General features: G+C 41.4%; 2 protein-coding genes and 2 long non-coding RNA genes across 6 annotated transcripts; 1 reads left to right on the forward strand and 3 right to left on the reverse strand.

The window, feature by feature from the left end:
• Positions 1 to 5,368: 5,368 nt before the first annotated feature.
• On the reverse strand, positions 5,369 to 12,605 carry LOC114433629 (C-type lectin domain family 18 member A-like). Its single transcript, XM_028402273.1, has 12 exons — positions 12,590 to 12,605; positions 11,785 to 11,876; positions 9,000 to 9,233; positions 8,816 to 8,913; positions 8,587 to 8,708; positions 8,378 to 8,485; positions 8,188 to 8,280; positions 7,946 to 8,052; positions 7,736 to 7,865; positions 7,538 to 7,634; positions 6,955 to 7,046; positions 5,369 to 5,406 (listed from the first exon to the last, which is right to left on the reverse strand). Exons 2-12 carry the CDS (start codon positions 11,806 to 11,808, stop codon positions 5,369 to 5,371), a joined length of 1,143 nt encoding a protein of 380 aa, XP_028258074.1. The 5' UTR covers positions 11,809 to 11,876; positions 12,590 to 12,605.
• A 1,563-nt stretch (positions 12,606 to 14,168) lies between these two features.
• On the forward strand, positions 14,169 to 19,189 carry LOC114433441 (fibulin-7). The gene is made up of 8 exons (XM_028402011.1): positions 14,169 to 14,290; positions 15,878 to 16,037; positions 16,112 to 16,282; positions 16,829 to 16,954; positions 17,599 to 17,793; positions 17,873 to 18,010; positions 18,212 to 18,347; positions 18,436 to 19,189. Exons 1-8 carry the CDS (start codon positions 14,222 to 14,224, stop codon positions 18,797 to 18,799), a joined length of 1,359 nt encoding a protein of 452 aa, XP_028257812.1. The 5' UTR covers positions 14,169 to 14,221; the 3' UTR covers positions 18,800 to 19,189.
• On the reverse strand, positions 17,644 to 20,190 carry LOC114433443 (uncharacterized). Of its 3 annotated transcripts, none has more exons than XR_003670358.1 (5): positions 19,820 to 20,190; positions 19,397 to 19,497; positions 18,512 to 18,700; positions 17,931 to 18,002; positions 17,644 to 17,785 (listed from the first exon to the last, which is right to left on the reverse strand). It is a non-coding gene; the product is annotated as an uncharacterized LOC114433443 (long non-coding RNA). The 3 variants fall into 3 exon arrangements; XR_003670357.1 differs by lacking the exon at positions 19,820 to 20,190 and adding an exon at positions 19,624 to 19,787 and having other exon boundaries at positions 19,397 to 19,521; XR_003670359.1 differs by lacking the exon at positions 19,820 to 20,190 and adding an exon at positions 19,624 to 19,787 and having other exon boundaries at positions 17,651 to 17,790; positions 19,397 to 19,521.
• A 490-nt stretch (positions 20,191 to 20,680) lies between these two features.
• Positions 20,681 to 22,016, reverse strand: LOC114433444 (uncharacterized). Its single transcript, XR_003670360.1, has 2 exons — positions 21,876 to 22,016; positions 20,681 to 21,292 (listed from the first exon to the last, which is right to left on the reverse strand). It is a non-coding gene; the product is annotated as an uncharacterized LOC114433444 (long non-coding RNA).
• Between the last annotated feature and the right edge of the window lie 1,650 nt (positions 22,017 to 23,666).

The following is a 23,666-nucleotide window of genomic DNA, read 5'->3' on the forward strand; positions in this document are numbered from 1 at the left end:
TTCAATTAAGATATGACATCCTAGAGAAGCCCTCTCCTCTCTCAGCCCTTTTTTTCATTCATTTATCAGTAGCCCTCTCAAGATGTTCCACTTGTTTGCCTCCTGATTCTCCACTTCTGTCTTAGACGCTTCTCATCAGCGTCAGGCCACTTTTCACATTGTGTGTTAATGTTCTAATTTTACTGTCCTCTTACACTCCTCTCTGGTCATTACTCATATCACTCTCACACCAGCTACTCATGCACTTTGTATTCTACTCCATTGTACTGTTTTTTTCTACTATCTGCATCCCTATTTAATATGTATAGAGATCTGAATTTTATTCTCCACAATACAACATATGCAAGGAAACTAGATCATTTTATGAATCCTTCAAATCAATCAATTTAAAAGAGATTATAGTGCTAAACAGCCATTAAAAGAAGTATGATACAAAATCAATATAAACCAATAGGTTTGAAAAAAGAACACAGATACACAAATGGAAGTGATCAGTATAGGGAAGTGCTATTGATCTTTATTGCCATACATCCAAGATGAATAGATGAAGCTGTGAATTTTCTCGCTTCATACTTGGCCTGATTCTTTCATTTTATTCAGCCAGCTGTAATACACGACAGATTAGAAAAACTACAAAGGGAAGAGACAAATGTACAAGACTGTAGGTAGTGATTTACATACATCAATAGGTGTGTATGTACTGTAGGGATGCTTCCAGTTTAAACATACAGGGGCATAGTCCAAGGGAAACAGCAACAAAAGTGAGATGTAAGGGTTAGCATGTTGATGGCAGACACCACAGTTAAATGCTGATCACAGGAGTTAATACTGCCAAGCCGCCATCCTGCAGCTCACACTTCAGCAGAAAAAAGTGAAGTGTTGTTAGTTTGTTAGTGCTGAAACCTGAAATGTTACATTGAGGTTTGAGCTGTGTTGCTAAAGCACTGGACTCAACAGTGTTTGCTATTCCCTTTGTTGAGACGCATCAAAGAAGTGAGAGAGAGGGAGGGAGAGAGAGAGCCTATTGCAAAATAATATTGCAATATTGGATTGAAATATTATTATTATTCTTATCAGGAATTGTTGTGCCATGAAAATCATCTGATAACGTGACAGCGGATGGATAAATGGATAAATATGAAATATGTAATCAAAATCAGACCAGCTCAGAGTGCATAAAGAAACATACTGATTTATGAGCTTTAAGTCCATAACTCTGAACTCAGCTCTTTGTCCTTCACAACCATCTGTTCATTTTCTCTGACCCCTCTTCCAAACCTGGAGGAGTGGGTGGCTGCGACTCTGTACCGTCCATTTCTTGGTGACGAGGCTCTTGAGTGCAGCCTGAGCCATTCTTTGCCTGCACAATGCTGCGTTCTCATTAACTCTTATCAAAGTTCATCTTGCATCCAAATGCTGTGGGCCGCTCAATACTGACTGCACTGAAAAGAGAAAATGAAAAAGACAAAGCAAGCAGAGAGGGAGAGAGAGAGAGAGCACGGTGCAGATAAAGGACAGAGAAATAATGGTCTAATGGTGATTGAGGATGGGCAGAATAATCACTGCAGTCCTCTGACTAGACTGTTGGTTTGATGTAAAATTAAACTGTGTTCATATCTGATAAGTATGTTTTATGTTTTTTCCATAAACCAATAATTGTCTTTGTCTTTTTAAATAGTTTAGTGAGTGTTTGAAGAATTTGGTGGGGAAAATAAATGGCTCAGACAAATAATTAAATTGAATTCCTGATCTTGAGTCAATCTTACCCACATAATAAAGTCCTTTGAGAAAGCATTTGTGGTATTAGCATTCAATCCACCACCATAAGAAAAATACTAGAGCCAGGACTGCTGTACTTGTGGTAAAAAAGAGGCCCCTTGCAGGTGAAAACATAATGTGCGTACTTAGTGGAGTCCTTACTTGATTTGCTCAGTTGATTAGAATCTCCCCTGTGATTCTGTCTGTAAGTATCATCGGCTTCTCCTCATAAACACACACGGTTACTCCTCCGCCTGTATCATCAGATCCCACAGTGCAGCTGGATTCCCTCATTGAGATGTAAAGAGGGATAATTGGAGGCTGATTGCAGCCGTATGAGGGCTTTCATCTAAGCCTCGGTCTTGTAATATCATATCATGGATAGATATTTTGTACCTTGTGTCTGTTGCCACCTTAAAATGCATATTATACTCTGTGCTAGCACACCTGCCACTATAACGTCAAATTGCTGCATTTTCACAAAGTTTGTGTTAAAGACTGTGAAGTGGGCAGCAGAGTAACGCCATAGATGGTGATTTCATCCATGTTTCAAGCTTCTACAGTCTCCTAATTACTGATGGACATTGAATTGTTGTTCAAACACTGAATGACAGATCAGAATGAGGCTGCAGGTATTCTTTCTTTGAAAGGAATCCACTACATCAATAATGTGCCCATTTAAGTGTGTGGGGTTCCACCAACAGGGTAAAAAAAATACTTACTGACGGGTTTCATTTGTGCCATATTGACCCCCTTACCATTGTGCTTAACAATAACACAGAAAGCTGCACAAAATACATAATGTTCCAGATATGGTGCAATCACTGTTGATATTATATCTACAGTCATGTGAGCTTGTGTCATGTGCCACCAGTGTGTTCAGTCAGATTGGACTGGGTGCGTACATCTTTTGGAAAGGGGCAGAAATATAGTTTAATATTTTTTAGGGCTCAGCAACAACCAACAAGCTTGACAGTGTGTTTTCAAAATAATAGTACACATTCATGCTATCCCTTAGTAGTTTGGGGTTTAACAACAGACCAAAATATAGACGGTATACTTAAAGAGAGCTAATGTGCATATTTTTGCCAGTGGTCATTGTGGCTATAAGATGTTTTCTGCTATGCTTTATCTGCTCATTGAGGCACTGCTGCAGTGTCTTTAAATGGAAAACCTAAGCTTGTAAACGGTTGATAATTTCTATTTGAAAAAAAATCTTTATGAAGTAGCAGATGAGATAAACAGAAGAAATGCTTAGGAGGAGGTTGCAGAATAATTGCCATATTCAAAGGCTGCATTTGTGTTTGAGGAGACTCTCTGAGTATTTGTCAGTGCTGCAATGGGTAATTATTAGTAAACAAATTCATATAGTCTAATACGAGTCTCACAGAGCCCCACAGCAGCACACATCGATTTTACTCACAGCTCAGCAAAGAGAACACTGTGGAACACCGTCCATCCTGACTCTGTGCCTCCTGTGCCTTATAAATGCCCAGAGGAGACTTTCTGATACCATAAATGCCACCAAAGAATTTAACCATGATGGATGCTGCTGGAAAGTGTTTTCACTTTGCTCAGAAACTCCAATATTAAGGCATTTTCAAATCAGTAACCCATGTTCCCGAGTCTGTGTACACATTGTGCTGAATAAACCTCCCGAGTTATTTAGTGCAAACTGCCTATGCCCCGTAAAAAATGAGGTCTGTAAAAAAAGTTTAAGGGATTAGATGTTCTTTGTCAGAATGAAAATACAGTAACTAATGTGTGTATGTGAGTGTGTCTTGCCTAATGTGTGTTTAGAGACAGCCTTAGGTCTTAGGGATGGCACTGTTCTGCTGCTCCCCCTTTAATTGGCTGTTGGCCCCTCAGCCTCGCCTGAAAGGAGAGTCATTTAGGGACCTTTCACTCTCATAGAGGATTGTCGGTTGCTGCTGCAGGAGAAATTGCATTCCTGTTTCCATACAATGGCTGGTCTGAGTTGGAAGGGGCAAGAGTATCACTGTCATTATCATGACAATGGAAGCTAATTCCACTGCCACTAGCACCATTCTGAAACCCTCTGCAGCACCAGCTTATCAGGGGGCACCATGAGACCAGCAGGAGGCTGCGGGTATGAGGCAAATATTCATACTCCCAGACAGACACATACACATCAGGACTCACTCTCTGTTTGAAAAAAGGCCTGAACTGACACATCAGCAAAAAAGTTTATTAGACAGCACCTCTCACTTAATGGTGTGCTGGATGGTTGTTCAACCTCACGGGGTTACTCTAATACACAAATGTCCTTGTTAAACTGACAGCTGTGTTTGTTTGAAGCAGCATTCCTGTTGTGCAGTGTTACTGCATGAAGTAGGACATAAGCTGAAGAACAATTAACCTGGCAACACAGAGATTGTGCTATAATGCCACTAAAAAGACCCCTTTATTATGCTCCCTTTGCTTGTCTTGTTCAGAAAGACACAGCTAGCATAATGCCACCTCAGGGCATGCTGGCCTTTCCTAATCAGAGGTGCGGCATGCACTGGTGTCCAGTGAAGCCTGTTCTGCAGTGACACGGCAAGATTTGAGCTCAACCTCGTCAGAAGATGTCATTTTGGGGATTCACCTGTGAGTGATCTACAGTATCTGAAAAAGAGCAGCACCAAAGTGGACAAATCACTGACTATAATCAAATGTTATTTACACAATGTTACGGCATCAGAAGCAGAAATTAGGCTGCACATACCAAATGGATTGCTCGACTCACTCTCTCTCTGGTGCAGACCATTATTAGAGCTCATTCTGCGTTCACAGTTTATTAAAATTACACAGGTACAAATCACAAGAATAAGAGTAGGGCCCATCTCTTTGTCAGTTATCACAAAACGTGAAGTATAGATGAGGTTGATGGAATGTTGAATGGATGTTCTAATGTTTCCTTCAGACCTGTGTCCTTATGGCCTTATGGCAGTGTGAGAGAAGATAGAGAAGAAAATAAAGAAAATTAAAGACAGCAAAGTCTGGTTGAGATAAATACCCCCGAATATAGATAAAACCCCCAAATGCAAACCTCACCGTGGTGCTATAGAGGTAAATATGGAGAAACTGGCAACTGGCAACAACAACTGTGTTACATGTTACTGTCCATGATGAGGACTCAAAGCTCAGTTAGGGGTTATTACTTCTTATAATATATGTATGCTCCATTAGGATATGAAGCTCTGACTGAGCTTAATTATTATCAACCTTATGTGTTTAATGCTGTTATTTGTCCTCTTGCTACTAGCAGCCCAGCACCATAATTGTAAGAAGCTCCAGATTCCTGCATTAGGAACGTAATATTAACAGAAGTGAAACCAAATTGATTTCCAAGGCTCATGAGGTGGAGGGTGGAGAAGATTTAAAACAGGCCTACATGGCAGTGAATGTCCAGCTTTTCCAGGATGCTGCCGGCAAAGAATAAACAGCTGAGTAGCTAATAAACATTTAATGAAACATTTACATTAAACGATAAAACATGTACAACATATACAGTTGGCTAAACTGCTTCGATCCATGTACAGTGGTTGACAAAATACAAGGAACCTGTAAAACTCTCCAGCTATTTCCTTCCTTTGAGAAATCCAGGTCACCTGGCGCCGTCCCATTTGGCAATATGCTCTGCAGCTGTGAAAAACACATAAAATATGCATCATACATGTGGGATATTTGTCATGTTGAGCTCTAATGACCGCGTTTAGGTCATAGATGATGCAATATTTCATAGATAACTGGGAAAGTACTAGTGGGATCTAATGGATTTTTACAATGGAAACACACACACAAACACACACACAGACAGTACTCTGCAGAAACATAGTGTTGGCCTCAGGCTGTATGCTATTCTCTTATCATTTTATTACCAATTAACACAGCATAGTAATGACAGCTGGAAATTGCTCTGCTGGGCTGCAGACCTCTTTGCACCCATAATCAGCTGTATTTATGCACTTCACTCTGGTGCTTTTATTTTGAAGGAAAGGTGAGAAAAGTATTGATTGAGCAGAAAAAAGCTTTGTTAATGATGCCTGTAATTTGTAGCAGTTGCTATTATCTAACCCTGAAGCACTCCTTTGATCATGAGCTACTATGTTTTATACAAACTGCAAACAGGGAAATAATCAGGCAGAGCTAACAAAACTGTGACTGAGCCACTGGCTGGTAATATGATAGTTCAGTACAATGACTGGGTGAAGCAGCATTTCTTCTACTACGGATGAAAAAAACAAAAACAAAAAATGACCAAGGACTGTCAGCCCAGATACCAAATGAGTCGGTCTTCCAACGGCAGGTTGCACAAATGATGTCTTAACAACGCTGACCTCATCCAGAGCAGACCTGTTATTTAGCTGTGTGATCAATACCAGATTACACACCAGATGCTTACAAAGACACACTCAAGTGGACAAAACTAAACATCAACCACCTCATCTCATCCTTGCGATCAATGTAAGTGGTATGTGTGTGCCTAAACACAGTGGCCCTTTGTGGAGCTGATGTATATTGATTGCTCAGCGTGTTGTGATGGCAGGCACTGAGTGCCATTGATTTGGACAGGGAGGCGAATTTAAATGTGTAGACTGACTCACGTGGGGTGCTGTTTTCACACCGTCAGTAGTAACACACTGGATTAACATTTTACACTTCACCCTTTAGTGATTACTAGTGACAAAGGAGGGAACAACAACGATAATAAGTGCTGAAGAGAAGTCAAGCTTACATGAGCAAATAGGGAAAAAACAGACATTCTGTTACCCAAGCAAATCCAAAATATAAAGCTCTATTTAGTGAGTTGGTGCACTGAATCCTGTTTAGCACAACAGCCATGGGGAATTTGGAAGGAGATGTGTTTCACCGTGAAGCCCAGAGCCTGGTGGTTTTCTGCTTCAAAGCAGCTGGTGTTGGATGGACAGTAGAATACTAAGTCTTGGGGAATAGAGGATGCTCGCTTCAGAGAAAAACATTCAAATGTGTATATATGTTTTCATAGGGAAGTGTTATATCAAGGTTTGGCTACTTCTATTGTGCTCATATCAGTGGACAGAAAATGCCAAAAATCCCTGCTCTTCTTAGTCCAGTATTATTGATGTCAGATTATGGTTAGCACTAATTTCTCTGAGCAGAAAATACACACCATACACACCTTAATCAACGTACTCATTACAGGACACTCACTGTGCTGGCATATGTATCGGTTCCTTGTTTTACAGCGCTGGTCATTCCAGTTGAACGCACTTAATGCCTGCAGCTCCACACAGTTTCCAAAACTGGACAGAGAAAAAGAAGAGCTCTGAGGACAAGCAGGTTATCTCTGAAATGTGTCTTTGTTCACAAGCACACATCGGATCAGCAGACAACTTTTAAGTCAAAGCTAACGAACCTTTTAAAGATGATGTTAGAATTTAATAGACAGAATCAGTGGGAGACAGAGAAATAGAGACCTCTAGTGCTCAAAGTGAAGACTGCAAGTCAAAACACCAATACAAATGTGACTTATTCTACAGCAAAGACTTTTATTGAAAATAAAACTACTGGTTTATTCTGTTTTTTGGTGTTGCGTTAATTTCTTACCGTGTATTTCTTTTGCAAAAGCTTCTTATTTTAAAACTTTCATGTTTGCACATCTAAATAAAAAATTCATGATGTACACAAAGAAAAATGATTTATTTATTTTTTCAGGTTTGTTTAGGTCCATTGCACTCTCTGTTCATGGCATCATCTGCAGGAGCTCATGTATGTTACTAAATGTGTCTCATACCCTTGGTTGTCAGGCTGCCCAAAGGCAAAGCTGCTGAATGTAGGGATCTCTCCTGTGTCCCAGCGAAATGAGTCTTTCGGGGGCTTATAAGTCAAACCTGCAGAACAAAGACATTGGTGTTTCTCCATTCCCCATCTTATAACCTAGCTTGCTCATGCTGTCCAGTGTTGTTTGGATGTTCAACCTGAAAGACAGTACCTATCCAGAAGTTCCGTGTTTCGAAGTCAGTGTTGGTGACTTCATTGCTTGTCTCCAGCGCACTAAGATAAAATGCCAGGATGTCCTGGACCTTCTGACTGTGGATTTGAGCTAAGATGCCTCCTAGTGTCTGTTGGTTTAAACACACAACTGTTCAGAGCTGAGATAATCCTTGTATGAGGATGTTAGACGTAGATAAATATCACTCACCTGACAGTGGCTTTTAGCTCCATAGTAGGTGTCAGCCTCTGACGACACCATAAAGCAATGTCCATCTATCATCACATCACAGCTGTGAAACGGAAACGGCACCTTCTCTGTTGGGACAAGCAGCCAGAGCACAATGAATAAGGATGCTCATCATACATGTTGATTCAAATCTGATAAAGACAGATTATACCTTAATGATCTACACAACTGCAGTTGAAAACTCTAAGGCACACCACACTTACCTGCACAGTCAGCTCCACTGTACCCAACATCACACAAACAAGAGCACTCCTCTTCTCTGAAACGGCCGTGAACACACTGCACACTGCACCGAACTGCAAAACACACACTCGAGCTGTAAACTCTATGTCTTCTCTTCTTTTCCTATATATTAACCCGCTCACTGATAACGGCATCTTGTTGGCTGAGTACCCTGGCAGAAGCTTCCGGTGAAACCCCGATCACAGCTGCATTTGCAGGATGAGATGTTTAGGTGGCCATGTTCCCCACAGCTCATACGGCATGGGTTCTTTGGAATCTCTGAAAACAAACAAACAAATACAAACATTTGGAGTTCAGCTGATCATTTAGATAACTAAATAAATAAAGATAACTGAAGAGACAATGCAGCCATGTCTTACCACACAGTCCACCTACATGGTCCCACAGTCTGAAACATCCGGACATGGAGGAGGTGCAGAGAGAGCAGTACTGCCCTGTCTTATAGGGCATCACTAGCTGACCATTCACTTCCCAGTTCCCCCTGTAACAACACAAACACCACTATGTGACCATAGAGTGCTAACAGACAGACAGTCTGACAAGATCTGTTGTTGTGTTGGAAACTAAGCATCAATGTTTTAATGTTACCCAGGGTAATATGCACAGACAAATATCTCCCAGAGCTCTCCATCTGTCTGACAAGGTTGGCTGGCACAGCCCACATGACTAGAAGTAGCCCAGACAAGCTACAAAACATTTAAAAAACATCAGCATTTTAAAAGGAAGAATCAAGCAAATATAAGATGCTGTTTTGTAGGCTTTGTAACTGTACCTGTGTGTAATGTGCACAGGTGGCGTTCTCTCTACATCGCCCACTCAAGTACAGAAAATCGTTTCCCTCTTCAAACCAAGAGTCAATGATGTCAGAAAATGAGGCGACACCATGAAGAGAAAGATGTTTGTTCCAGCCAATGTGAGTCAGAGATGAGGAGTGTTGAAAGGCAGGGTCTGCACCACACATGGCCACTCTGTCCTTTGCAAGTCTGGCCAACTTGTCATTCCACTCCTATGGATAAAGACATGATTTTTGACCACCATAAAAAAACACATTGCTAGGTTTTCTAAAACAAGCTCCAGCTGTCAGATCTGACCACAAATGGTTTTCAAGCAGATATGTCAGATGAAAAATCTCTTTGGCACCAGGGTCATTCCCATTATTTTAGGACTGATTTTCCTAAGAGGCATAATCCTTCTCAGGGGCTTAAAACAAACCCAGCATGCAGCAAGTAAGAGGCAGGGAGACACCTTGGGCGAGTTGCCAGTCCATGACAGGGCCAACAAACACAGACTGACACTCATTGTGTGCTGTGCAGGTCTAACTTGGTCTGTGGTGGCACAAGGTTTGGCTAAGCTGCTGATTCCAACAAACAGCAGGTTTTCACACAAACTGCTTCATCACTGGAAAAGACAGCAACACGTGGAAAGTTACATCTACATGTCTTGTCTCCTTGGCTGGTTCTAGCACCGTCCCCTCACAGCAAGAGGGTTTCAGCAAGCTTTCCTCTCCTGAGATGGTTTTATCTGGGTGTCCACCCACATTTCAAAGATGTGCATGTTAGGTTAACTGAGATTCAAAGTTGCCATAAGTGTGAGTGTGAATGGTTGTTTGTCTCTGTGTGTGCCTCTCTGTTAATCCTGCAATAGAACCCCACGACCCTCCTAACCTGCAGGTTAGGAGAATGGATGGATGAGAAGATAAGGTATATATATATATATATATATATATATACATAAATAAAAAGTAAACTCCAAATAACCTACTATCTATCCAGCCACTGACAGGACTTTACGACACAGTAAAACACTGGTGTGTGTTGTTAAAAAGGTCCAGGCCCCGTTAACTTGTCACTCTGTTCTCTGATGTTGACTACCAAAGTCTTTTAAAGATTTTCAGGTCAGAAGGCAACATTTCATCTGAGATATGTCATTTTAAAACATGTCTATTTGTATCAACTGTCTCAATAAAGACCACAATATTAATGCTTGTGGTATAAGTTAAGATAGTAAAGCAGCATATTTCCCTTTGAATTTCTGGCGAACATCTCTCTCTCCCTCTCCCTGAAGATAAAATGGGGTGTTGGATCTCTGGGAAGTTCTGAGAGAGACTGGCAGGATAACATCTGCCAAACAGAGGTCATGATTTACATATCAAAAGTGAAAACTGAACTTTAATTTCTGTCTCTGCGAGCGATGGCATGACCTCATAATACGTCTTAGCTGAATGAGCTCAAAGAAAACCTGCTGAGAGGGCACTGGGTGAGAAAAGGAGGAGCATCAGTCTTTCCTGAAATATTGGTGTTTTATCTCATCATGAAAGCAGAACCTAAAGGGCTGTATAATAATCACTTCAACACAATCTTACCACAATGCTTACCGGTTCATTCCTGTGTGCACGGAGACAGAGAAAAAAAAAAACAGCTAAAGCCTTGAGCCTTTTAACGTTTATCAGTAAAGCTGTTTAATATGCCTCTTCAGCTCAGAAAAGCTTCCTCTGAGGGTTTTCACTGGGAAATTACCTGTAATACTACAGTGGAGAATGCAGAATGATTATCCACATCCTCTTTTTCTCATTACTGCCTTATCAGTTGAGAGCAGTTCTCTGAGGCTGAAGAGCAGTCGAAGAAAAGGGTCTCAGTCTGGCTTTGAGGATGTAATCTATGACAAAGTGACAGTGTGCCCTGGCACAAATCTCACACCAGACCCAAAGGCTTCCTCGTGCATTGTGAGTTTTATAATCCATCATTACCTTGTGGTCACAATCACATGCAGGCAAGACAGGTGTGCAGATAAGTACTGTATGGCAAAGCAATAGATGGAATTAGATAACAGAGACAATTTAGCTCTGCTATTTAAAATGCTTGACTTTTTTTACATCAAGGATGGCGGGATGTTCAGCACCATCCTTACATGGCGACTGTTTTTATTATTGTCCCCTTTATGGGGATTTTAATTGTAAACTTATTGATCATGTGCTGTTTGAAAGATCCTGGTGTCATTTTATTGTGTGACACAACAGATGTAACGGCTTCATCTGAACTGTCATACAGCAGTGCAGCACTCTTTCACACTGCTGAGACTATCAGCACTGCAAGATTTGGTGACTTCACTTTTGAAAAAGGGGGTATAATTATCTGTAAAACAACTGTGGCCTGTTCTCAGAACTGCCTTTCCTGTGAAGCGCTGTCAGTGTCAGTCTCACTGTTTTGGCTACATCCCATTTCTAAGCTGTTGGCTCACATTTACAGCAACACTCTCCTCATCTTCACTGCTGCTTCTCTGGGACTTTCTCTGTAAGCTTTCCAAAAGTATATTCATTTAAGGTTGAAACTGGTGGCCGAAAACATTTCACTTTGAGGAGTGAAGTGATAGCAAATAACCAGATAATGAAAAGTTGAGATGCATATCTGACGTCTTTGTGAGTCTCAGCTCCAGACTCCGGACAATACTGTGCACCCACCTCCTGATGTTTGTTAACAAAAGGATGATGTCACGTTTCAATGATGGCAAACGCACCATTCAAATGCAGACAGAAGAAACAGACAATAGGTGCCACAAACCATTTTTTGCATGTTCGCTGCCATGGGTTTGACCTGGCTGCGCAGTCTATTGTGCTGGGCAACAATCTGTGAACGCTGCTTCACATCGAGCCCTGAAAGAAAACACACACACACACACACTCACTCATTACTAGGCTACTATACAGCCCCCAATGGAATGACAATGTACTGGCAGGATGTTTGAGTGTATGTCACAGTGTGTGTGTGTGTGTGTGTGTGTGTGTGTGTGTGTGTGTGTGTGTGTGTTGGACCATGGATTTACAGTCTCACACAAATGTAAAACACACAAATCCTAATCAGGATACAAAACTTTAAACTGCAATGCAATATAGCACAACAACAAAGAACAAATGATGATAAAGGACTTCATAGAAGTGCTGAACAAACTGCATGTTAAACAAGTTAAGTTAGCAATGAAGCTCTTTGCTCTCTTCTCAATGGGGACTGAAGCGTTTGTTGCATTAATCTAGGCCTGGCATCTTTAAATAATTTATATTATTTTGGTCTTTAGGAAACTCATTCTTAAGTTACATCTGAAGACATGTTATCATAAAGCTCACTCTATGATTTTTCAAATCAACATTAGGTGCCACTCTTCAGTAGCACAGACAGGAAGGGACCTGACTTTGTGTTACCCCACGCACATTACTACAGGGAAAGGTTCTGCCGTCAGATCAGGTTCAAACTTATAAACAATGAATGAATTTGAAAAAACAAAACACAAAAATTTAGTCTCGACCGGTTGTGTCCCTCCTGTCCTGACCACCTGACTTTTGCACAACTTGTGTGTGTTTGCGTGCTTTACCGACGCTGGGGGTGATCTGGAGGTCCGGTGTCTCTGCGAAAATAATCCGGCTCGCCGTGGTGAAAGGCAGCAGAAAACAAACGACAAGATCCAAACTCCGGGGAGGTGTTACAGACCACATTGTGAACTCCTGAAGCGTCTCCAGCAACAGTGGCCACTTGCTCTCAGTCATCCTGCCTCCCTGCTCCTCTCCTCCCTCCTCTCTCCTTAATTGCTCTCCCAGCAGCGCACACGTCGCAGCTCCTGCTGTAGAATATACATCAGCAATCTGTTCTGAGACATCGGTGCAAGTAAAATACTGCAGGTCCTACAATAATAATAATAATAATAATAATAATAATAATAATAATAATAATAATAATAATAATAATGGCATTATAAAGGTTCTTGCCCCCCCCCCTTTTTTTAATTACTGCTATTTAAAATGCAGACATGAAGTGCAGTTTAAACAGTCTCATGCTATCTGTCCACATTAGAGTGTAATGTGTGCAGAAATATACAAATCATTAATAGTTTACAAATACATGTGAAACACCTAAAATAGAAATCTGTTTTGTGCTCACTTAGTTTAATACAACACCTCCTCTCTAAATGGCAAAGGGAGCACCTAGCTGCTCTGATGATCAACATGAGTGTTCTCCATTGTTGTTGACAGGAAGTTGGTTTTGTGCTTTCTGTCTTTTGGTTGACTCATGGTAGATTAGACAGACATAGGTGCACATCAGAGTGTGAGGCGGTGAAAATGACACCAGATTGGTCTTTGGTGCAGGATGGAGCTGCCAGTGTGCCTGGTTGGACAATGTTTTTTCTATGGACCCAGTGCAGGAAGCGTGAATCATGAGCTGCACAATGTGGGGTGAATCAGCGTCTGCGATTGTGCAACACAATAGAACCATCTCTGTGAGCCGACTGTGTTTTACTGGGAAAGTCACACTGTCCACTTATTTCTCATCCCTTTGATTTTGCTGCATCAGTAAGGGAACCCGCCGAGTCAAATGACACAGTCTGTTCTGGCCTTTGTCTGTGATGGACACCCACTTAGATGACTTCTCAGGTAAATCCAGCAACTACCTCTGAAAGTCTTCTAAATACACAATTAAACTGCTGACTGTGTGTGTGTGTGTGTGTGTGTGTTGGCTGCTGAGGACAAAATTTATTGCACATAGGAACATTTCTCTTATATAATTAGACAGTTTTATTTGTAGTATCTTTTCACCTCCCCCTCAGAACATATGATAACAGCCAGGTCTGGTAGGGTTATATGTCCAAACCAATGTACAGTACAGGAATGTGCATATGCACACATTCCTGCAGAGGGCACAACTTCTCTGCAGACCCTCTCCATCAGAAGGTTGCTTTGACCAGAGAGAAAGTGCAAGTAACAGGATCATAATGTGGTCACATTTTTCTTCAAGTCTCTTTTGCTGATTGGCTCTTGAGGAGTAAACCCTAGCATTCCTCACTGTTTAGCTGTGGCCGCTTTTCCACTGCCAACTGTGGTCTTTCTCTACCCTGGAGTCCCTGCACACTCTGAGAGCTGCCCGCTCAAAGTTCACACGGCTCGCTGCTTCTAACACATCTGAAGGCTGAAGGCTGATTATCGACTGCATCGGATTGGTATTCGTTGGAAACATGTTTGCGTCAGCTGGGTTCGTCATCACTTTGCTGTGTTTCTGTTTGCTCCATCCTGCTTTTGGACAGGTAAGTAAGTATGCAGCACCATGATGTCAGCTGATGAGCAAATAAATGAGAGTCTGAGCAGGAGGAATATATTATTCCAAATGTAAAGGTTATGTTAATATTGTTATGAAAGTAATTCATAACAATATTCTGTAGTTAATTATCATGTGAGGTATAATGCTCAAATCTCCTCCTCAGGTCCTACTGTGAAAGTCTTTATTTGGCATCACAGAGTACATTTTCGGCAAAGAGAATCTTGACTCAACTTTACTTTTCACACAAACTTCAGCAGCATCACCTCACAGGCTCCAATGACTGAATCCACTAACTATATTCATGCCCAGCTTCACTGCAGACCTGCTAAACATTTCCAACAAGCTGCGTCTGTGTATGAATGACTCTCTTCAGCCCTTTGCATGCATGTCTGTGTGTATTTGTGTCCTGCTGAGGGATGGCCAGCACGATTATGAGTTTGGAAGAGCGAGTTTGTTTTTTAATAGTCTAATTTTGGCAAGATAGGTTGAACTGTGCTGTAATGCCTCCTACACTCTGTGCTAACATCACCCAGTTAACATGCTTAATGTCCCCTTAGCACAGGCAGAAAGAGGCCTTTCACATCTACACTATAAACACAGCCACCCCCACCCCGCCTCAACTGACTGAAGTCTTTCCAAACCGCCAGTCTGCTCTGAATAAGAAAGGTGTTTTCAACAAATATTGACTCTTCTTACATAACTCCTGCTGGATGAAAACACTAATTGGTTGTCTGAAAACATGCATGGGAGCACTGGGCAGGTGGAGAATGATGCTGTTGAATGAATAAGCGGAATAGTGGAAAGGGCATAAGCAGAAAACAAGTCTTTGACACACCCTCAACTTTACAGCCAATCAGGCTTCACAACCGACTGACTGACCCCGTACTCAGCAAATAACCATCCAAAAATAATCCCTTCATCCCCTTTCCTCAACTGACTTCTGTTACTTACATAACTTAATGTAGTGAAGATTTCAAACTTTCATCTGCAAGGTCACACCTAAACCCACATCACAACTACACAGACTGCTGGTGTTTGTGAATGAGTAGCAGGAGCTACAGCAAGGGAGGAACCTGCATGAAAAATGCAGCATTTACTCCCAGGAACACCTCAAGGCTCACTTTTATCTGGCTATGCTTTGGTTTCCTAATCCCAGGAAGTACAACTATTAAGAGAGAAATAATAATTGACATACTGTATGTGATGTGATAGAGTTATGTGTGAAGGCTTTCTGTTTTTCATTTATTAGTAAAAATGTTTGAATGGATGGAAAGTTAGTTCTTCTGCCAATTCATCAGCATCATCACTGGCTTGTAATCTTTCCAGACTCACTGTATTTTTTAATATTTATTTTTAACTTGTCTGAGAAATGGCTTTTTACATAAATTCAGCAGACTGCAACATTTTTAGACAAATAATGAGGAGTGTCCTGTAGTTTTCAAAGTCCAAGAATTAAGTGCAGAGAACACCATTAAGAAATATCAAAAACCGCGGTACATGTAACGTAAGAAATGTAAATAAAATAAATTATAAGATGAGTTTTGAATAACTCCAGCACTCTGCTTTGCTCCAGGACTGCCCTACTAAGCAGGAAATACAAGGATCTCTGAAGCAGATCCAGAAGCTGCTGTCAGCCCATGAAGCCTCCTACTTGCAGAGTCTACGCAACTTAAAGAAGAAAATAAACTTGCTGCAAAACAGTGCGGGGAAGCAGAGCGCGAAAGCTGTCAACAGTAAGGAAGCCTATTAGAAAGTGTGTTTTTAATGTTTTTATGTTATTACTCACAATTGTACGTTTCTACTGTAGGTACCTGCCCAAAACTGGACCCGCTTACTAATGGAAGGAAACTTGGCAAGTCGCACAGCATTAGCCATGAGGTGCACTTTCTGTGTGACCCTGGTTATGAACTTGTGGGATCAGAGAGCAGAGTTTGTCAGGAGACTCTGACTTGGAGCGGCCAACAGCCGCTCTGCAGAGGTGAGAGCCCAGTCTTCCCCTGCCTGGCTTTACTGTGACTGTCACTTTTTTCCCTCTTCTTTATCATCTGTTATCTAAGCCTCCCATCACTTTTACAACCCTGTCATCATTCTCTTTGTGACCTTGCCGTCTCCTTCTTTTTCTAATCATTCCTCTTTGTGTGCATCATGCATGTCACCAACCTTTTTCTGTGCGGAGATATATTTCATATGTGACCAGTGATCATGTTTCTTTTTTTATGTACTTTGGTCGCTGTCTAGAGAGCTTTTTGACTGTGGCGACATGCGATATTCCAACCTCTATGTCCTCTGAAAGCTTGCAGACTTTGAGATAACAGCTCAAAGGCTGTTGTGTACGTTTTGGCAGCACCTAGCATTAACTCATTCACCCCATTTTTGCCTCGTATTTCTCTGATACATCCATGTGTCATGATGTCATGTTCTGTGAGGTCCATGTATCAAAGGTATTCAGTTTCAAACATCCTTACGTTTTTGACAGGGTTCAAATGTGTCTCCAGAGTTAAGCCTTTCTGTCTCTTTCCTGCAGACATCAATGAGTGTGCTTCCTCTCCCTGCCTGAATGGTGGGACATGTGTGGATGAGGTGAACCAGTTTTCTTGTGTCTGTGCCAAAGGCTGGGCTGGAGCTACCTGCCAAAGCCCCGTGCCAACATGTAAGCATAATACACCATACTACAACCACACACATACACATAGTGGAGATGTAGTTTCACCAACTTACAGCAGTAAGTAAAACATGTTGGCCTTGGGTCATGCCAAACATTTTAAACTGCAGGATCTACAGTTAGAACAAACAAATACTTGAGACAACACAAATTTTTCTTAGGCAATCATCCAAATCCAGTCTGCAGAAGGAGATTACTTTGGCCAGTGGTTTTGGCTTGCCAACACAAGTGCTACATACCGCAGAGTGGGCTTTATTGAATTCCAGCCAGTGGCAGCGGTCTGCTCCCTGATGTGGATGGTTAATCTCTGGAGGCCAGTTTTGTTTTTTAGCTCTGTTTTCTACACTTACATACAATTTTTCAACACAACTGTATTAAGACCAAGTATATTTGTAAAGTAAAACCAAGATTTTTATTTAAAATATCCAAAATATATCAGTTACATTTGTTTTTGTTACTTGTTTGAAACACCTGCAGCTGATTTATGTCTGGTTCTTGCAGGAAAAAGAAAATGTATTAGGCGATATACACTAGTACCTGTGATCAGGGATGACCAGGGATGCTGTGGCCCTCTGGGACACTACATATATCACAACACCGTTTGCATCCCCTCTCTTTTCTTCTGACTTCAGTTTTTGTCACCATGACAAACACCTCTGCCGCCACCTCTCCTGCTACGGCTGCTGCTGCTGCTGCTGCAACCTTACCAGCTGCCACCACTGGGCCCTTCGTTCGTCCATCACGTTGCAGTATAGTGCAGGGGACCACCCACTGCACCTGTGAGCCCGGATACACCATCTCCGGCAGAGACAGCTACACCTGCACTGGTACATTGATACTGAATGAACTATTGTAATGATTCCCTATGGGATTGTTCACAGTGAGTGTCATTTTTTTGCATTGCAGACATAGATGAATGTGAGCTGTTCCATAATGGACAGGCTGGGAGATTGTGTTTACATACTTGTGTTAACACCCCTGGAGGCTATCGCTGTTCCTGTCCTGCTGGATACAATGTGACTCGTGATGGGCGCAGCTGTAAAGGTAAACACAGTGTTTTAATATCACATTTATTTAGATTTGTTTTTCATCACTCCCCAAAGTATCCCACAAAATTGTTTCTGGAAGATGATACAGAACATTGTGGATTATATTTGTAATTATATTTTTCAGTGACTGAAGAATTGAATTTGAATTTCTATACAGACTGAATGATACCCATGCAATTGTTTTTACACTTCGCAGATATTGATGAGTGTGCTACCAGGCAAAACAACTGCACAAAGGACCACATGTGTGTTAATACATATGGTGGTTTCCAGTGTGTTCATGTGGACTGCCCCAAAATCCCTCATGCTACATATGTCAAAACTTCACCCATGTAAGAAGCGTTATTTTCCATAAACGTCTACAAATAAGAGTAATGACTAAGTAATGAGTTTAACTCTGCCTCGCTCCTTGTTTTTCAGGCGTTGTGAGCGTAACCCCTGCCCTGTGGACAACAAGGCATGCTCTCAGGCACCAAATTCCTTCTCTTACCATTACCTGGCCGTTGTGTCCAACCTGTCGGCCCCTCGTGTCATGTTCAGGGTCTCAGCACTTCGTCCGATGGGCGACACGCTTCGTTTCTCTCTGCTGGGTGGAAGGCAAGCTCGCCGCCATTTTACAGTCCAGCGTTCAGACCGCCTGACAGGCCAGTTGATGCTGGTGAGTCCTGTGCAGGGCCCTGCCACTCTGGAGGCAGAAGTGGAAATGAGTGAGCTAGAGAAACGTGTCCAGCTTGGGAGGTACATCACCAAAATAACCATGTTTGTTTCCCAGTATGACTTCTAACAAAAACATGTAACATGTAGGACTGAAACAGCACTTGACTGGAGGACACTTTGCTGGATCAGCCTAAGAGTCTTCTCTGAAATTAGATATTGTTTTTGTAATCATGGCAGATGTATACTGGACATGTAATCCTGATGTGTGAAGATTTTGTAATCGCTTTATGATCATGTTTTATTTATATTATGGCATCAGCATAGTTCAGTAGTAGCACTATAATATTAAACATCATGTTCAACATTAAGCTTGGCCTTTTATTGCCAGTTTTCTTCAGACTGCGGGAAATAATCTGACAAACTGTAAGCAGTGATGTGTGCGAGCTCTGGTTGCTTAACACTTCAGTCCCTGCAGCACAGAGCAACGCTGTTCAGCAGACAGACAGCCAAAGACTGGCTGCTGAAAAGAGCCCCTGTGTCCTACAGTACATGAATAAACTGAACTTTGAAAATTGGCAAAACAAGCACATCCAGAAAAAACGCATGTGTCATGCACTCTAAAAGTAAAGTTTGTGTGATCCTTACTGGAGGAGTTGTACAGTATGTTTGTGAGGTCATCTATCTATTTCTTGGTGTTACATAAGGAAACCACACAAAACTGCACCTGTGAATATTAATGCAGTTTCACTGGAGACAAACAGGATGTCTTTAGTTGCAGCGGCTGAGATTCACCACTGAGGGAGCAGGGGAGCTTGAGCCTGGATTCTACAACAACAACAAGACTGCATGCTGAGTAAAGAAACAAAAAGATGGTGAGATAGGGAGGCAGTGTTAGAAGACTATTCCCATTATGTGAAGACCGAATTAAAACTACTTTACTACTTTTTTTACCACAAGAGAATGGAGCTCTGGGTGTTTATCAGTCCATATCTCCCCCATCAGGGTGAAGGGAAGAATAGCTGTGTGGGAAGGTGTCCATTTTGTCCGTCCCACAAGTAACGAGAGTGATCAAGCATTAAACTTGGAGCCCAGACATTGCTTGTGCAAACAAACAACTTAAACAAATATCCACAAACTAGACTCTGACCTGTGAGAGCTCCTGGCCTGGATTATGATGTGTTGTCTGTTCCCTTCACCTTGCCTCCCCTCCTTGACCATATCATATTACATCCATTTTACACATTGTTCTATCCCTAGTCCTCAAACTCCACCACCCTTTCTCTACAGCCTGCTCCAATGGGGTGGAGTCACACCAGAGCAGATAAGAAAACCTCCAACGATAGCTTGCGGGGGGGCTGAAATGAAATGAATATCCTGATCTAGATCTGACTGTTGGGGTATGTTGTCATCAGAAACCAGCATCTTCATCTTGAGAGCAGTTTGGACCCTCTATGGTCTCATCTGAAGTTCATTGGGACAAAGGAGAGAGTGACAGGGTCTGCAAACCACACTCCACAGTCAGTTTGGCACATGGCTATTCAAGGTGGAGGGAGGGAGAATATGCTTAGCTGTTTTGTCAGAAACACACTGATTCTTTTACTATAAGGGTAAAAATGAATAGGTGTATTATTGTATCCACATTTGGAATGAGCCACTTTGAATACTGTGTATGTCATGCGAGTAGTCAAATCTATAATGCAACACTGCTCTCTGCTGTTCAAGTTTGGGCATGCTGGACACACAAAATCTGTGGCCTAAATAATAATAGAAGTATGCATCAAACTCCAAATATTAAGATATTTGTGTTGCATTTTAAAATTTTGCATCACATTTTTGTCTTACTTTTGCATATAAGTTTGCACTCAATTCAAAGGGCACCACCCAGAATACAGTCTGTGACCATAATATTTTAAATTAATTAATCAATATTAAATTAATGATTAATTGAATCCTTCCCACATCAAAGGCTCTCATAGTTCAAAAGAATATGCAGAGCAACAACTTGGTCTAAAGGATAATATATTTAATGCCTGATCTACAGAGTAGGTCAAAATGAGATTAAATACAGAGTAGCCTACATATAAAGGTCAAGACGAAATAAAAAATTAAGAAATAAAAGAACTAATGAAATGAATGATGTGGGAGTGATGGTGATGAAGCAAATGTGGTTAATGTTTGTAACGCACTATGGGGCTAGGGGCCTGACTGCGGCCATAGATGTAATTAAGCGACAGAAGTAGGTTCGGCTATGGAGCCTAAGTGTGTGAATAAGACACCAAACAACAAAATAGAGCTCAAATAAATATATTATTATTATGTAATAGCAGTAATAGCAAGTTATGAGCTATTCTAATAAATGTATATATTACTATGGTATATATATAAACAGGTATTCAATAATGATATTCACAATAAGTAGTCAAAACTGTGATGACAGAAGGCAGTTCAGTCCGGAGAGAATAGTTCATTCAATGTTCCAAAGGAAAAAAAACTTGAGTTCAAGAACAAAATGGGGAAAACTCAAATAGGTCCGTAGTAATCCTACCGCGTCGGCAGCGGTGATCGGGCAGCTCGCCATCTTGAACTCGATTTCAACTAAAGGAAAAAAAAAAAACCTGACCTAAACAAGGTCAACACACAAATTAAAATTCAGTATGAATTAAATAATTTTCCATCAAGAAAGTAAATAAATACATTCATAAATAATGCTAAATAAATAATACCATTAATGCTATTAGTCATACAGCATGTACTTAAGTTATCTTGATGATAACATTAACACATATGTATCAATCATTCAAGTTTCAAGCTAATAGTAGTGCACTTTATAATAAATCAAATTAAATTAGCAATAAGCTAATCTCAGGTTCATAACATTTAAATGTCTAGGCAAACAAACAATTTGTTTGTGCATGTCAATTGGTCAATACAGAATTACCATATGCCGTTTTGGCTTTAAGATTAACAAAAACAATACAAAACGAACAAAACAACCAGTAATAAAGTATTCAGTCAATACTTCAATACTATGCCTAACGTTCGGCCATAAAGTAACAAAAATAGCACGGTCTATTAAAATAAAGACCGATATAAACAGCGTTAGCTACGCTGGCTTAGCGGTTAGCCTAAAGGCTTTTAAATGGGCGACCGCGGCACCGCATTCAGTAACAAAACAAAGTTTGCAGTCGTAATAACTGACTCACCGCTGAGTGGATATTCACGGAGATGAGGTAGGTTCAATCGGCGGGGTTTGTTTGGGTTATGAAGCAGTTTAACCATTAATTTTTCCCGAATGCTAACCGGAGCACGCCAACCACAGGGACAGCAGCAGCCATGGAGCAAGAGGAAATCCGGAAGTGCGGGGTTGTGCCCCGGAACTTATAGGAAACACACCCTGCCACAATAAGTGGTGACAGGAAGTGAGATGCTCTAGTTACGCGGGTTACAGGGTCCCCCCCTGATCTCATGTACGTCCTCGGACATGAACCAGGCTGGCAGCGAATAGCTGGGCTGGCTGGGACGTGAAAGCATCTCATCTTCCTCTTCTTCCTCAAGGGCAAAAGGAAAAAGCAGATAATAATAATAATAATGCAGAATAAATAAACTGGCATTGCATTAATTTTAGTGTGGTCATTGAGGCCTAAACTGCAATATATCCACATACCTTTTATAAGATATCATACAATAATAAAATATTAATTGTATGCAAATGTAAATTTAAAAGATGCACAAAATATACGTAACATACAACTATTCGTAACTATGGAATTTCAAAGAAGTTGTCATGGTGACAGGCAGTGGCTATATAACCTGCTAACCGTTTATAAAACAAACAAACACAACCTGTGGAGGCTGCATCAGAGCATTAGAGCAGCGACTCGAGGAGCACTACTCAGCATCGGAGGACATCGACCACAACTACAAAGTGTTCGCTAACTCCGGTTCAGCTAACCACTTGGAGCATCAACGACACCTGACAAAAAATCTCCTGAACACCAGAATTTATTTATTTTTTTTTTTTCATTTTTTCTCATGGCCTCCAGAAGACCCCCCCGCGAGCCCCCTGCTCTGGAGGAGAGCAGTGGTAGGACTGAAAACAGTTTCTTCTCTTTTCATGACAAAATCAGTGATTTCGCTCGATAAAAGCACTTAAAAGTATCATCGCGTTATGTATGTGTGACGTTGGTATGTTTAATTAGATGTTTACATTTTACATGTTGCCACTAATAAGATGGTTTATTGAGACATATACATAAATATGTGTGTTCTGCTGTTATCACTGTTACTCTGCTTTGGTTCAGATGCTCTGTGCTTAAATAACAACCAGCACAGTCAATATTTTTATTTTATGCGTTGTAGCACATCTGTAGGTATTTTGTGTGGTAAAAGAGTTTAGGTAAAAAGTAGTGCAATATTTAATACATATGTTCCTCATGTCAAACATCTGAAACAAAAGCCTGCTGCAGTCTTTCATCTATAGTCAGCTGTGTTCCTGTCCAATCTCATGGAGTCATTCTCATGTTCTCATCTCGGTCAACAACAGCTCCTTCTTATTTTGAACTTTTTCGTGTGTTTTTCTTTCTCCTCAGAGGACATTGGCTGTGGTCACTCGAGTGTCCCCCCAGGAGACCTCCCTGAGGTCATCTGGATTATTGAGGACGAGGAGGAGGAGGAGGAGGCGAGGTGGAAGTGGAGGAGGTAAGAAGGAGGAAGAGGAGGCGGGAGGTGGAGGAGGAGGAGGAGGAGAGGAGGAGGAGGAGGAGGAGGGGGGAGGAGGAGGACAACACATGGGAGGAGTGGGTGACGTGGGAGGAGGAGGAGGACAATGACGGACTGGGAGGAGGAGAAGGATGACAGCGACAATGGCTGGGTGGAGTGCGAGGAGGACGAGGAGGAGGATTCTGGCTATGGCACTTTGACCGAGTCCTCTGAACACTCTGAGGATGAGGATGATTGGGATGGCATGAGACCTCTTTCTTCTGTCCAGCAGGACT

This window comes from Parambassis ranga, chromosome 3 (assembly GCF_900634625.1).
Source record: "Parambassis ranga chromosome 3, fParRan2.1, whole genome shotgun sequence".
Classification (NCBI taxonomy): domain Eukaryota; kingdom Metazoa; phylum Chordata; class Actinopteri; family Ambassidae; genus Parambassis; species Parambassis ranga.

Excerpts from the sequence above, each read along its gene's own strand:
- LOC114433629 (XM_028402273.1), bottom strand. The coding sequence starts at position 11,808 with ATGGCAGCGAACATGCAAAAAATG. Across the intron at positions 8,486-8,586 it reads CCATGTAGGTGGACTGTGTG|AGATTCCAAAGAACCCATGC; the intron begins GTAAGACATGGC and ends GTTTGTTTTCAG. Across the intron at positions 7,047-7,537 it reads GGGCAGCCTGACAACCAAGG|TTTTGGAAACTGTGTGGAGC; the intron begins GTATGAGACACA and ends TTCTCTGTCCAG.
- LOC114433441 (XM_028402011.1), top strand. The coding sequence starts at position 14,222 with ATGTTTGCGTCAGCTGGGTTCGTCATCACTTTGCTGTGTTTCTGTTTG. Across the intron at positions 14,291-15,877 it reads TCCATCCTGCTTTTGGACAG|GACTGCCCTACTAAGCAGGA; the intron begins GTAAGTAAGTAT and ends GCTTTGCTCCAG. Across the intron at positions 18,011-18,211 it reads TGATGGGCGCAGCTGTAAAG|ATATTGATGAGTGTGCTACC; the intron begins GTAAACACAGTG and ends TACACTTCGCAG.